Here is a 15512-nt window from a genome sequence, read left to right on the forward strand (position 1 = left end):
AATGAGTATTTCAGGTAAAATAAGAATTTAATTTAACTCTAGAACCTATTTTGCAGCCTTGATTTCAGACCTGACATGAAGAAAAAGAACATAGAATGGGAAGATGATTACACACTGAAGTATATCTGGAGAAATTTTCCCTCAAGTCTGAAGAGATATGACAAGAAAACAACAGCGAAACAAAAAGCAACCAAACACCAAGAAGACAATGACATATACATATTTTTTTCTTTCTAAATTTCTATTTTTATTGTCAGGCAAATGTATCGTCAGCAAGTACCCAATAGAAATTACTGAAATTGCATAAAAAACAAGTAGTCACAGGACTGTGATCACTACACTACAGTTTCCAGGCAAAGACAGACATTCTACCATACTCAGAATGATTAAGTAATTGACACAGCTTGTACATTCATAGCTAGCATCTGACACCACGTTTTCAAAAATTCCCAGAAGGTTGCTCAAGCTCATCACAAAGCATAGGTGTGTGAACTACAGTGATACTACTGAGATACTATTGCTACATTACTGAAAATTCTGCAAGTGGCAAAATTATTTTACCCCAAAACCCCACTAAAACTTGCTACTAAAAATAATGGAGTATTAGAGGAAAACAATGGAGGGATGGGAGATGTTTCAGCAAACCCAAAGCTCTTGTGAAGAACAGACACATGAAAGGTAAAATTTGTGGACAGTTCTTTTATGATGGGATGTTATTTTGATTCTAGAAAAAGTGGGAGAAAGTTAGCTTTGAGATCATACCAGTTAACCAATGAAGATGTAATACATTTCATTTAATTTTCACTTGGGAGGGTTGGGTGTTGGAATGAAAGGATACCTCCTTCTCTAATTTTGGTCTATCAACAAAATTTCCCCAGGTGTATTGATTCGTGAAAGCACAGGGTTGAAATTAGAGCATTTCCCATGAGCTTAAATGCATACAATTTATAAGAAAAAATTGGGATATGCTGTACAAAAAACAGCTGTGAAAGCCAATAAATTGGTATTAAACATTCACTGAGCTTTTGGATTTTCTTCCTGATAAAATATCTAGAATGGTAATGGTAATACCAGATCTATTGTATTTACCTTTTTTTTTTTTTTTTTTTTGTGAACACTTTCATATATTTGCAATAATTTAGTTGTTGTAGTACCTTCACAGTTCTCATTACCTCAAAACTAAGGAAGTTTGAGTGCACGAGTGCATGCAGAACTGACCTGAAGCAAGATAATATGAGGGCTGGTGAGCCAAGGGGTGTTGGGCAGGTGGCTCTGCAACCATCACTGTGACAGCAGAACCCTAGGGAAAGTGCATCTTATGCAGGGAGACAGATTTGCTAAGTGGGCTGTAGGCAAGGGAGATCTGAGAAATACACAGTGCAGGAAATCAAGAAGAGAGAGAGTGAAAGCAGATCATTTATAAAAGAGCCTGACTGAGCAATCTAGTCCAATTACCTGCACCGTGCTACCGTTGTCACTAGGGTACCAGGGGAGAGCACATTCATTTGTTGGTTCCACCGGACCATATCTCAAAGCAAATGGACATTGCATCAAATGCACCTCTTGGCTGTTGGTTAGCAGCCTGCTTTCCAATGCATCTCAACCATGTGGATAAATATTCAGAACTATGTAGGCATCTCTCCATCATCCTATTTCTGACCTTTTGTCAAACGACCTGCATGCAGGCCATAGTTCACTCGCTTTGGTTCTTCCCCAGCAGGTTACTCACAATTACAGGTATTTGCGTTTAAAGTAGGAGAGAGTGCTCCTGTTGGGGTTCCAAGGGGTGCGGGCCCCGGAGCGGGTCAGAGCACTGCCAGTTGGGTGCGAGCTTGAGCGTGGCAGGGTGGCATAGGCAGAGGGAGAGGTAGAGCGGGGCAGGGTGTTGTAGGCTGAGCGAGACAAGGTGTTGAAGGAGCGAGACAAGGAGCTATAAGGAGGGCCTGAGAGTGTGTTGTAGGAGCCACGGGAGAAGGGGATGTAGCCTGAGCGCCCTGCAAGGTTCCATGTTGAGCGGGAAGTTGGAGGCCACACAGACAGGGAGCCTGAGCGGGTGGTGGTGGTGGTGGTGGTGTTACAGGAAGGCCCCCATTGAGGGCCACAGACAGAGCGAGATCCTGGGGTGCAAACGACCCGGGAGACAGAGTGAGAGGCAGGGTTGCAGAGGGAGCGGGCAGTGGCAGCTGCCAGAGGCTGAGGAGTTGGGGGGGACGTGTAGCAGGTGGCTGATGAGTCTTCAGGGCAAGGGGCAGGTGAGCTCGCAGATTGGACTCCTGTAGCTCCCACTGAGATGGAGGCTGGGGAGCATAGTGAGTGGGCTGCTGGGGGTCCCACAGGACGGGAGGCTGGGGAGCACAGGGAGTGGGCTGCTGGGGGTCCCACAGGGCGGGGGGCTGGGGAGCCTGCCAGATGCAGCCCTGCAGGCGTAGAGCTACGTGCAGCACGGGGCAATGGGGAAGCTGCAGGGCAAGGGGCTGGGGAGCACACAGCATGGGCTACTGGGGTGCTCAGGGGCTGGGGCGGTAAGGTGACCACCGAGCCGCAGAGAGGCTGGGCGACGGGAGAGGGTGTGGAGCCACAAACAATGTGAGAGAGGGAGGCTGCAGGCACTGAGATGGCTGCTGGTGGTGGCATGGAACTGCTGACAGCATGGGCGACTGGCGAGCACACAGGGTGTGATGGCAGATGGGTGGGAATCCCCTGGGTTGCTGTGGTAGGACTAGAGCCAGCCATGAAGTGGGTCAACAGTGCACTCACCGCATTGTTTGCTGGAACAGAGACAGAATAAGGCATGGGCCCCCCTCCACCTCCAGGCTGGTGCGTAGGAGCAGACCCTGTCTCAAACACCACTTGAGGCATAGGGGGGCCTGCAGGGTTGGATGTTGTTACAGGCATGGAGCTGTACACGGTTGGAGGCATCTGGGTGCATGTAGCAGGAGGCACGGTCTCGCATATAACGCGGAAGCCAGGATCACACCCAGGGTCAAACATAGCGTTGAAGTTTGGGTTGAAGCCTGGATTGCCGATGGAGTTGCATAAGGGATGGCCTGCAGGAAGGTACACGAAGTCGAACACAGGTGGTCCCCCAGGGTTGCAGTTTGGGTTGCACACAGGGATACATATGTATTCACATGTGGAGTTGAGCCCAGGGTCCCCTGCAGGGGCTACCCCAGAGCTATTAACGGGCTGGGATCCATTCTCACAGACTGGCAGTGATCCGTTCTGGTTCACAGGAAGGGAGCCATTCTGGCCCACATGGTTACACACTTCAGCCTTGGCACATCCTTTGCAATAGGCAAACTTGTGGCATCCAAGGTTGGCTAGGAGCCGGTGGCTGCCCAGCCTGTATGGTGTGAACTCCACGATGGTCCGTGCCTGCTGATTGGAAGCGAGCGTTCCCAAACTGCACCAACGGGAGGGAAAGAATTAGGGTCTTAGGAAGCTCAGAGACATGAAGCGCTTAAAGATAACCTCACATTGTTAGCTTTGATTTGCTATGGCCAGTTTTCTATTCTTGCCTTGCTCCCCCAAAATCACCCTGAATAGAGCAGTAGCCATTTCCTTCAGTCCTTTCCTTCCTTCAGTCTCAGAATGGGATCGGTTACTTCTACCCATGGAAAATACCCATAGTCATGTCTGGAGCTGTAAGCCCATTCATGATACTCTCTGTGAATATGTATAGTTTCATAAATTCTTCAAAAACGTAGTACCCTTCTACCTCAAAGATGCATTTGCTCCTTCCCTTTTCCAGTCACCTAAGCTGGATCAGGGAGCTTTGTGGCATTGAATTCATTATCATTCAGTGAGAAGAATTCCTAATTGCTTCCCCTTGAAACTAGTCATACTTCTGTCAGTTGTCCTTGACATGAAGAAGAGAATTGCATATTAATGAACAGCTCCTCTTCCTAGGATGCTGGAGCACACTGGAAATTTGCAGTTTCCTGTGATTAACATGCTGTGAGCTTAGAATGCACATTACTATTTTTCACTGTCTTTTTCTAATTGTTTACGTATGTGATATGAGTTCATGAATATTTAGTGGAGTTCTTTGTAAACTCAGTGGCATTATAAGGGCTGGGGTACATAGCTGAAATTTCTTATGAAGAAAACAGCACATTCTCCTCTGGACAGAAATTTTTATCTTGCAGAGATTAAATCGTATTTAAAATGAAGCAGAAGTATATATTACTAGCTCTAAATAATCCACTCATTTCAAGATCAGTGAGCTTTCTAAAGGAGTCTCAAAGTAGTAAGGAACATATAGTCATGTTCAGGTCCTACACACTAAAAATGTAAGAACTGTCATCTTCCTGCAAAATCTTCTGACATATTAGACTTCAGTCAACTCTTAATGTAACCCCAGTTTAAATAACTTATGATCTTACTCAATGGTCATTGGTTCTTTGAATAAACCGCAGCCTTCTAAAGTCATTATGCAGTTCTTCATATCTTCCTGGAGAGGATTGCAGAAGGAGATCTCTGCTGTACATGGTACTTTCAGCCTGGGCTGGCTCAATAGCTAGTTCAAAGGAAAAAAAATATATATTTAATATATATACATATATAAATCCAAAAAAAAAAAAAAAAAAAAAAAAAAAGTATTAAGCTAAATAAATGAGAGGAAAAGCAGAGATTATTCCCCTTCTTTCTCTAGACATCACTCTAGGTTAATATAAAATCACTGTGATCCTGCTAAAAAACAAAAGAACCAGGAAAGTTCCAAAATTGTCTTCATTATACCTAGGAAGTGGACAATAAAAATCCCTATATGTTCCTTAGATCACAAAACTCACAATTAAAGCTATTTACCTTAACAATAACAGGTGGCCTGTTGATCACAACATCCCTGCTCACCATCAGAACTTCTCCACACTCTGGATCTGAGACAGCAACCACTTTCATAATGTTGTGATCACTGAGGTAAGGTCCATATTGACTATACGATACACACAGTGGAATTTTTTTCACTGCAGAAAAATATTGTTGTTGTTATTATTATTATTATTATTATTATTATTATTATTATTATTATTATTATTATTATTACTAATTTGTCTAATATTTGTACTTTCTCATAAAGTTTAAGTAGCAATGACAGTAGTTTAATTAAAACTAAGTTGTTGCAACATTTTTGAAGTCAGACAAATTTTCTTGGCTTAGGATGATGCCTTGCTTCTGTCAACATATAGCTGCACTCTTTTTAATTACTGATACTATACTAGTGCAGTTATAAGGAAATGTTTATTTATTTAAATTTTGGAACTTTAATTCCAGTGTAATTCTTAAAGCAGTAATTGGAATATAGACAAATTAGAGGTTGATTAAGGAGAATATAAATATCAAGAACAAAACTTCTTACAGTGATAAGTGATAAGTGACTTAACTAAAGGGGTCTTTCTTAATTGTGAAAAAGAAGAGATAGCTGTTGAAACAACTGTACAAGCTGTGACATAACTTTGCACTCCCCACCATCTGATGTGTCTGGAAATAATCAATTTAGTGCTCAAATTACATGCTTTACTCTGGCTAATATCTTCTGGCCAAAGGAAATCACTTGCTTTTAGAGTCATAAAGTCATAGAATGCCTTGGTTTGGAGTGGGCCTCAAATAAGATCATCAAGATCCAAGTCCCTGTTTATGATAAACCTATTATAAACACAACAACTTCATTTTTGTGTTGATTATATAATCTAGATTGGAACTTAAAACATTTTTAAGTGGTCATCAGTATCTTCAAACCTTGAGAAATTAGGCAAAGACTACAACTAGCCTGTTACTCTATATGTAGTAGTGATTCATAATTGATTGCTCAATATAATTTGGCTGTCAATATTTAACATCATATTAAATTCATTTCTCACCAGTGTTAAGAAGTCCCCACTAACCCTCAAAAGAAGCTATCTGTCTCCTAAAAAGAAGAGAGGACAGAACAGTAGACAAATCCACCTTCTTACCTTCCCTTGGACCTAATGCAATGGTCACACTATCTTTCCAGAACTGATCCATTGGGCAACCATTGTATGTTACGATTTGTGCAGACAAATTAAACTTCAGGTTTTTGGGTTCACTACGCAAATTTTCAAGCAGCCAGTGCAGTTGGACATCTTCACCATACATTGGGCAGTTAGCCATCTTTAGCCTCATGTTAATACCACTGTCACTCAAAAATGGGTTTTTCAGAGATGATAGTTCTCTGTCTATATGACAGTTGGAAGCATTGCAGTACCCTGGGTGAATTCTTCTGTAAGCTCGGTAATAGGCTTCTTTGCTTTTCACAGAACCTGTTGATGGAAATATATGATAATGAGTCTACTGAAAGTCATATCTGCCTAAATAATAAATATAATTAAATTTATTCCTTCTGTTTCTTGAAACATGTGGTGGTCTAGCACAGAAAAAAAAAAAAAAAAAGCAACAGAAAATGAAAACACAAAATACATGAGTCTGAATTTATGGAAGTATTGAAGGCCTCCAAAAGTAATGCCTCCTGTTATATGATGTTAGCTCACAATGTCAGAGGTGGATGTTGTGGAATGGCAGTAGAAGTTGAACCTTCTCATTAATATCCTGTTTTGTTGCCACGTGAAAATGGCATCTGAGGGGCAGTCTGACAAAATGATGTCTGACATGGAAGTGTGTAAGAAGCAAAGCTGTGTCATTGAATTCTTCATGGAAGAAAAATGGCACCCATTGACATTCAGTCTTTGAGGAGACCAAACAGTGGGTATGTGCACAGTGAGGTAGTGGGGCATGTTTCAACAGTTGTGATAGCATCGTAAAATTACAGCCACATTCCAGACAGCCGTGCATGGTTTTACAAGTGTGGCATGCAGGGTCTTGTTCATGAATGGTGAAAATGCATAGCTAATGGTGGTGAGTATGTTGAAAAGCAGTGTTTTGTAGTTCTCTCAAACAGCACTTTGTATCTGTTGTAGTTTCCATGGAATTAAATAGAAGGCATTACTCTTGGAATGGCCAACATAAATACTTCAGAAAAAAATCATAAAATGTATTTTCCTTTACTAAATTTCAAAATGGCAATATAAATCTCAAAATGCAGAGTGCAAAATTCAAAGGTTATCTCTTTGTAAATTCTATAGTAAGTATGAAATGCTACCAGCTCTCTCAAAACATGAAATACAACATTCCAATAAAGACGTTATCAAATGTGGTTTCTTGTTCCTTTCTTGTAAAAGAAAAATTGTGCTGTTACAATTATATCTGCTCTATATTCCTGTCAGCAATTTTGCTGGTTGAACTCTTTCCTACAATTGAAAAATGAAAGTTGGTAATAAGTGGACCAAACGTAATAATAGTAGAATACCATTATAATATGTGAATTTAGTATCTGCAAAATTCCTGATAGAGATAGTGCAATAGACAGCAAGGAATAAGTTAATCCCAGTTTTAAAAGAATTCAAGTCTTTTAGATTATCTAAAATCCAGTGATATTCAAAACTAGAATACAGGTGAGACCAAAGCATATGCACAAGAGCAATGGGATTAAATGGAAGCAACTGCCATTTGTTCTGTTTTATTAATCTAAATATGCTTAGATCTCATATAAAGAGAAAGACATCTTTCAGTAAGTTAATAAATAAATAGTTTTAGATAGTTCTATTCATTTTAATACATTACAAATTACACTGGTAAATTTGATTAGCATTATAAATATCCTCTAACCCCATTAATGACCTTTCTTCATACCTAGCTCATACTTGTAATTCCCAGTGATATCTTCAAATTGCTCACTGCCAACACTCTTCGTGATTAGTTGTTGTCCACATGGCCAAGTGTCACAGAAAACTTTTGTTTTTTTGGCATTGTTTTGAGAAAGCCATCCAGCATAGTTTGAGTTCAGACGAGAAAACATGTAATGACCATCGTAGTCCAAGTCTAGGTCTCCTTCTCTGATGCTTCGAACCCAAGTAGGACCACTGCAAGCTGAGCCTAAGCCAGCAAATAAAAATATTATAACAGGATGTAACTTGATTTCTACAGAAACTCAGAAATATAAGCTGATGAAAAGCTAAAAATTATAGCAAACTTTCAGTTACCTCTGCCTGTTTCCAAAGGTGTTGGATCCAGACACTGCCAGTCACCACAGCACTGATTTAGATCTCTACGAGCCATCCAAGATTCATTCCAGCAGTGGTACCGCCTGTAGAATGTGGGAACATAAAATTAAAAACATCTCTGGGGTCATTATTTTCAGTGCTTTTCTACAGAGGGAAACCATATCAGAGAGAATCTTTTAAGCAAATTAATAGTACTACCTTAACACTATTAATAACATCAGATGACAGGAGTTATTTGTTGTTCTTTATATACGTTAGAATGAAAATCAGTATCAAGAACCTGCAGATCTTTTTATAGTCATTTTCCTTTTTTTCTTTTATTTTTTCTTTTGTTTAAATAGTCTATTTTCCTATTGTTTCCTTTCTGATTCTTTAGAGAAAAAACACATGCTGTCCTAGACTTTTTAATAGATTAACAAAGAACAAATCCTTAAGATTCAACTGCTAAAAATGGGATCCTAACTGCTTTGGCATTTATTTTTGATCTTATCTTTTTCACACATGAAAGGTCAAAAATATAAAACCCATTGAAAGTTCTTGTAGGTGAAACTTAGATGCAAGCAAAATTCTAGTGCAGTTAAACTATGAACATGCAGGCCAAGGGTGAAAAGAAATTCTGTTGTGTTGAGTGATAATGTCATAGTTACACAAACATGAATCGAAACATTAACAAGAATTAAGCAGTCCACAGTAAGAAACCTCAGAAAGACAATTTAGATCTCAACTAAGTGATTGTGACTAATGATAACAATTTCCAGTTCATGATCTACTTCACATTTTTACATCTACTAAGAGAAATGGCTTCTTGTTTCAACTGAAACAAGTTCAAACTGAAACTGAAAGTATAAGCAGGTGTCATCAGTTCTCAAAAGTGTGCCTCTTCAGTAATTGTATGCCTTTGAAATGCATTCATAGGAAATGATCAGCTATGCCATATCAAAGAAATAGATACTCATCTGCTAGATTTACACTAGTCTTTCTATCATTTAGTTTTTTACATAACCCAAGGAGCTTATTATTTATTTCTTCCTTACCATAGTTTGTCCTTGCCACAGAGGTTTTTTCCTGTACAGTCAAAAATCTCATTGATACCAAGGGGATTCTCATTTGAGCATGGAAAACAGAAGTTTGTGACAACCCGGCTTGGAATTCCCAAACATCTCATCACTGTATGGAAAAATATTCTTCATAAGTCATTATAAATAGTAATGACCTTTACTTATTTTATAAATTATTTTCCTATATTCTACTTTGCCATCATAAAAACACAATGTATAGGAGGTAATATTTGAGATGTAGTGATTCTGTTATCAAAACTAAAAAGTAATTTGAAAAGGAGCTTACGAGGATGAATTGGCTTCTTACCTTTCCATATAAAGAAACAAAACCAAAAACAAACAAACAAACAAACAACAACAACAACATAGCAGACTGCTTTAAATTCAGAAATAATTTGAGATCCTGCATTAATAAAACACCAGTTAAAAATTTCCTCTGGCAAACTGAGTGTATTGTTTAAAGATTTGTCTGTAGAGCATAATCATAGTTTTCTTCATTGTAGAAACAGGTTCAGTAAGCAGATAGTGTCATGTTTAAATATATATATATATTTTTAATCTTTATCATATATCACTGTTACCTTCTGCTTAGTAGCATAAGAAGACTGTAGCTTACTGCTTTTATGTTTTCTAGGAGGCAGTGCTAGAGGTCTTATCCTTGTTCATAATTTGTGTTTTTAGTCATCCCTCAAACCTTTTCAAAGGATAAATTTTTGCTTCCATGAAGCTGTATTTGCTCCATGTTTTAATAAAAGATGCAGTAGTGAGTTACTTTGCATAAGGGTCCAAAAATACAGTATCGCTTTTTTTGATCTTCAAAGTTTATAGGAAAGCAGCAGATTGATAATAAAAGCTATGAAGGCACCCATTCCATGTCAAAGGAAGATAAAATACTCCATTTCTAGTAAAACACTTATGAGTAATGTGCTTGCAGTAGTTTTTAGGATCAGAATATTCTGAACCCAGTTTTCTTTCTCCTATTTTGGATAGATAGGTAAAAGCAGGCTGAAAAATACCTGTGCACATTACTGAAGCAAGAGACCCACAGTATCCATATCTGACAGGTCTGCATCTACCATTGTACCACTGCTGAAGAATAGGAATGCTTCCATTCCAGGAAAATGGTTTTGTTCCCTTCAGGTAATCATTATTTTCTGGAATCTTCATGATACTGTTAGTGGTATGGCTGCTTATCTAGAGAGAGAAAAGAAAAGCAGTCTTTTCAAATACTGGTCCATCTCTTCACACTCTAAGCATCTCACAGAAATATCGAAGATCAATGTAATAAGTTAATTTTTCCTGTGTGTCAAGGCACAATAAGAGGATTTTCCTTACTGTGGTAGATTATAGTGCAATTTATCTATTAAAAAAAAAAAGCAGTGTGATCATATCTATTCAGAGGTCTTGTACCACTAGCTCTTACCATGTGGTTTACCACCATGCTGACATGCACAGGATCATTGCGCCAACATTGGTCTCGATCAGAACCATGATGATAACTTGCACCCATGTCTAAAATCTTCAAGCATATGTCCAGAATGCCGTCTTCAAACTGCCAGAAGAGAAGTTAAGACAGATATGGTATTCCAACACTGAAAAGGTATATTTCTGGTCAGCACTGTAGTATTTGTTTTCTCCTCTCCAGTGTAATCTTCTAAAATCAAATATTTGAAGGAATTTCAAATATAATCTCTTTTTAAAATCATATTATTTTTGCTTATTTTTAACTAATGGAATAATTTTTCATTCATGTGCACAATTTTGCAGGTGTTTTGGCTACAGCAACATTCTTACAAGTTTCGTTCCACTTTTGTATATTCTGGACTCATCCTAACAACACAGTTTAGCATACATACCTGAAAAAAATATAGATAATACTTCATTTGTACTTATATGGATGGCTGCTTCTGAACAGATCTTAAAAATGTACCTGTCCAAAGTGCCACGGTCTAGAGGTAATATGCTTATGAACTCCTTCATACAGTATGCCATGTTCGTTGAGAATATATTCTTCTCTTTGGGCCTGATTGTCCAGATATACAGGGTCATCTGGAAAAGATACATGAGTTATCGGACAATATGTTCTTTTTTAGCTCTTAAGAAGGGACAGGTAGAGCTGGTTACCTAAAACCATATCCAGACGGCTTTTGAATATCTCTAGGGAGGGAAACTTTACAACCTCTCTGGGCAACCTAAGTCAATACTTCAGTAACCTGCACAGTAAAAGGGTGTTTCATGCAGGAACTTCCTATGTTTTAGTTTGTACACATTGCCTCTTTTTCTGCCAAGCTATTGTAAAATGGAGTAAACAAAATTATACTACATCTCTGTTGCCACTAAAAAGCTAAATCAAAACACTGGCTTGAGAACTTTGAATATTCAGGAGAGAAAAAAAAAAAAACAAAAAAAAAAAACACAACCCACAAAAAACAAAACAACAAAACAGCAAAGTAAAATGCTTTCTGTTTCCTATGCTTTCTGTGACTCTATCCCTTATTCAATATTTAAGCAAGTCATATTTTCCACATTTTTACATAGCACAACCAAACTACCTCAGTATCACAGGATATCTCACCTGCACACCAAGGGTTAAAAAGGACGTAAAAATCTCCAAGACATCGCTGGTATGTGTGACCACAAGAAGTGATTTGCATGTTGAGAATGTAACGGCCAATGCAGGCATTGGAGGGAGGAAACACACTGATGTTGATGCATTTTGGCTGATGAGTTTTGTAGGAAGCACTCCAGCAGGTTTGATCTAAACATCTACCCATTAGGAAGGTACATTTTGTCTCATTTGACTCGCAGGGTCTGAGGCCTTGTCAGGAAAATAAAAGCAGGTTCAATCAGGGTAAACAAAGCACATGTAAAAGACAAGTAATTTGTTTAGCAATCATTTGCAATGCAAAACTCCCAAGAGTGGATTACTTTATCACTTGTCACTTTCATGTAGAGTGAGAAAACTTTACACTGCAGAAGCACAGCCTAAGCTAGAGGACAGTAGGCTGCTCATATAGAAGATGAATGAGCAGATAGTATTTATCACTGAAGACTATGGTAAATATTACTTAGCAGAAAATGACTGAGAAAACCTACAGAGACTTTGGAAGCGACTACCTGTCTCCACGGTGAAAGTAGCCTGATCCATGGAGTCATCCCATTCCCGATTATGGAAACTTGCATAGAAATTGAAGGCTTGCCCTCTCCTTATTATCTGCCTGTCAGTTCCGAAGAAGTGGGTGTTATGAATTTGGCAGTTGGAAGGACAGTTCAGGTCAACATCTCCAAGTTCAATGACTGCAAGGTGGATAAAGAAACATAAAGGAAAAAAACTGACAAGTAAGGTAATCTGGTGATGACCTCATCACAGGATGAGGTCAAGACTGTGTAAAACAGGAGATAAACATGAAAGAGATAATAGCTTTGATAAAAAAAAAATAAAAAAAAATAAAAAAAAATCAGTGAAGGGATTGTTCAAATTTCAACAACACTGCAAAACTATATAATGAGATACACATTAATAAAGGTATCCTTAGAAGTTCACCATTTCCATTGCTTGCAGGTAGAAACTTGTATAATGCTTTGATTTATAAAGCTGTGCTACAAGTTTTGCGTCTTTTCTGTAGCACCTCTGTGCTTTATAAATAACTAATGTCAAAGGACACTTTTTGTATCTCTACTCAAAAGATTGGGTTTGTATTGGAATAGTCTCCCTAAATGACAATATCCTGCCTTCTAAAATTGTTATATTTCAACCACAGCTAAACAGCAAACATTTTTTGCATGCCATCAGTTGAGAGTTGGCATTTATACAAGTAATAAAATAATAAAGTAAATTGAATAAATGAAAATCAGAAATATGTGTGTTTGAAAGCTTAAATGGCACTCCAAATCAATTATGAAAAATATGAATAAACATCACCCCCAAGTTTCAATTAGTATCGAACGGGCATACATATATATATGTATCTATCTGTATTTCTCTGAATCATAAAAAGTTTGGATACACTCATTTTATTACCCAAATTGAGACACCTTTGAGCAAATTAATGGAGAAGGAGATATTCACAAATTCTGGTCTTTAAAAATTGCTGACAGCCTATCTCAAATGCTATGACTGCCTTGACAAATATCTCATATCGCCCACCTCAGGCGTCCTGTCTGGATATCTATCATTTCCTAGGGGTAATTATGGCGCCAGAAGGATGGGTGACAACATTCATTTTTCCTTATTTACATAGAATATGTTATTTTCAAAAATGCTTCAGCCTAATTGGAGACAAGGAGAGCCAAAAATTCTCAGCAGTTTTGGAAATAGAACTCACTGAACTACAAAGACTTGGATACTATTTTAATTCTGAAAGGTAAAGGTTGGTCTGCTGAACTTGCAGAGCAACCAAACTAACTTCTCTAGACAAACTGGCACTGATTTGAACAGACTGTTGTTATGGAAGGGAAACTCATTTTTCCCACATGGAATCAAGGTTGCATTCATGTACAAGAAGAGTTAAAGCCAAGCCCAGGGGACATGGGTACTTCTAACACAATTCAGTTGGATTTCTCAGCATCACATCCATAAGTAAATTATAATAGAAATGAAGTGCGGAATGAAGGTCTGGGGAAGAAAAAAATAATGATTTTTTTCCTTGAAACAAAATCATTAAATATTTCATTTACCACTGACTCTTGATACTGAATTGGCCACTTAGCTCTTCAGCAAAGATAAGAGAGAAAGTGACATAGGCATTACCAAAGTGAAAGCACGCATGCTATCCAAAACAACTGGGAAAAACAAACAAATGGGAAAAACAAACAAACAAAAACCTCCAAAAAATCCCAAACAACCACAAAAAAACTCCCACAGGGAAGCACATTGCATCATTACAGCGCATGAGTGCATCATACCTGCTGAACAAGAAGGAGTAACAGAATCACTGCAAATCTTGAATCTTAATGAGAGTTGTCTCATTAGCTAAGTGTTCTGGTTGAACAGAAAAGAAGTGCTTACAGCACACATGACAAATTCCTGTGGTCATGAATGCTGACTGAAAAAACCTAGTAGATCCTCACCCATCTTCTGGAGAATTTTATAGAACAAGACAACTACATTTCATTGACTCATGAATCCAGCTAAACTGGAACATCAGGGAGTTGAGATATTACATGTTTCCCAAGGATGTTGTCTAAAGTCATCCCACAGGTTACTTATCAGAGTTAATTATCACAAATGGATCACAAAGGAGCCTTCCTCAGCAAAGTCAGCTCAGAGAAAATAATAGAGGCTAATCAATTTCACATCTTGCATGGGTTTTAGTTCTGTGATAGAAACCCTATGCTTAATACCAGTTACCCAGTTCTCTCAGGTAAACTTGGTGAAACAGTTGATCCTAGAACAAGAGTAGTAGAAACTAGAACTTTGTATTTTATGTTGGAAGTAAAATATACTCTTTTTCATCCTCAGAGATGGCTGTTTGTCTAGTTTTTCTCCATAACTTTTTTCTTTGGTTTGTCCTAAGAAAACTTTTGTCTTAGGTTTGTTGTTTTTTTTGTTTGTTTGTTCCCCCCACTCCCCCCCCTTTTTTTTTTCTTTCCCAGCAGTTGCTCTTTTCTTTCTAAGTTCACAAATAAATAAAGAAGTCTAAACCATAGAAGTATTTTCTTGGCTTGATTCCATATAGCAGTAGGTACACTTTTTATTCTATATCTACACCTGACTAATTATTTCTATTCTCAGTCCTGAATCAAGTGATAGCAAAGTTTTGAAGCACTCACCTTCCATTTTCCTTCTACATGTACTGGTATCTGAAGCTCAGCAGTGACAGAGGTACCTGCTCCTCAGCAAGAAGCACTGCAAAGTCTGTCTGATCTCTTCTGCGAACCAACCTAATTTCCTCTCAGTAACATTTATATTCACAACTAAAAGGCTGTCACACATATTGCATCAACAAAATACCAGTTTACAAAGAGGCCCCACCCATCTGTCTACTGATGCTCATAAATGATTCATTTTCACTTCCAGCATTGTTAGGGAGAGTCCTGTGGCTGAAGGGAAGGAGAGATCTTTGTACCTCACCTGTAGTGTGGAACTCTCAACATCTCACAACTCAGGGTGTCTCAAAAATATTTCAAGGCAAGGGTGATTCTAAACACATTTCAGCACAAGTCATTATTTTTAGCCATTCACAGTTACCATTAGTCTCAGCACCTAGTGGCTAGGCACCATCAGACAACCAAAGGAAAACAGAAAAGAATATTGGACTCAAGCTGAATTTAAACTCTCTTCATTAAAGTTCTAGTGGACATTTTTATTATAATATAAGCAAAAATCTCAGCTTCCAGAAAGTCTGGGTATACTACCTCCAAGTGGAGATCACAG

The 15512-nt window shown here is 38.4% G+C and overlaps 1 protein-coding gene across 1 annotated transcript; it reads right to left on the minus strand.

Moving 5' to 3' along the window:
- Positions 1-1087: 1087 nt before the first annotated feature.
- LOC107309906 (protein-glutamine gamma-glutamyltransferase 5-like) lies at positions 1088-15044 on the minus strand. Its single transcript, XM_015855078.3, has 13 exons — positions 14909-15044; positions 12254-12433; positions 11712-11954; positions 11067-11185; positions 10560-10688; positions 10153-10330; positions 9113-9245; positions 8058-8161; positions 7708-7950; positions 5955-6281; positions 4810-4967; positions 4386-4519; positions 1088-3403 (listed from the first exon to the last, which is right to left on the minus strand). The coding sequence occupies exons 1-13, from the start codon at positions 14913-14915 to the stop codon at positions 1732-1734; spliced, it is 3627 nt and encodes a 1208-aa protein (XP_015710564.3). The 5' UTR covers positions 14916-15044; the 3' UTR covers positions 1088-1731.
- Positions 15045-15512: the final 468 nt, after the last annotated feature.

This window comes from Coturnix japonica, chromosome 2, assembly GCF_054131305.1.
Source record: "Coturnix japonica strain WE chromosome 2, WE-NBRP24, whole genome shotgun sequence".
In the NCBI taxonomy this organism is placed as follows: Eukaryota; Metazoa; Chordata; class Aves; order Galliformes; family Phasianidae; genus Coturnix; species Coturnix japonica.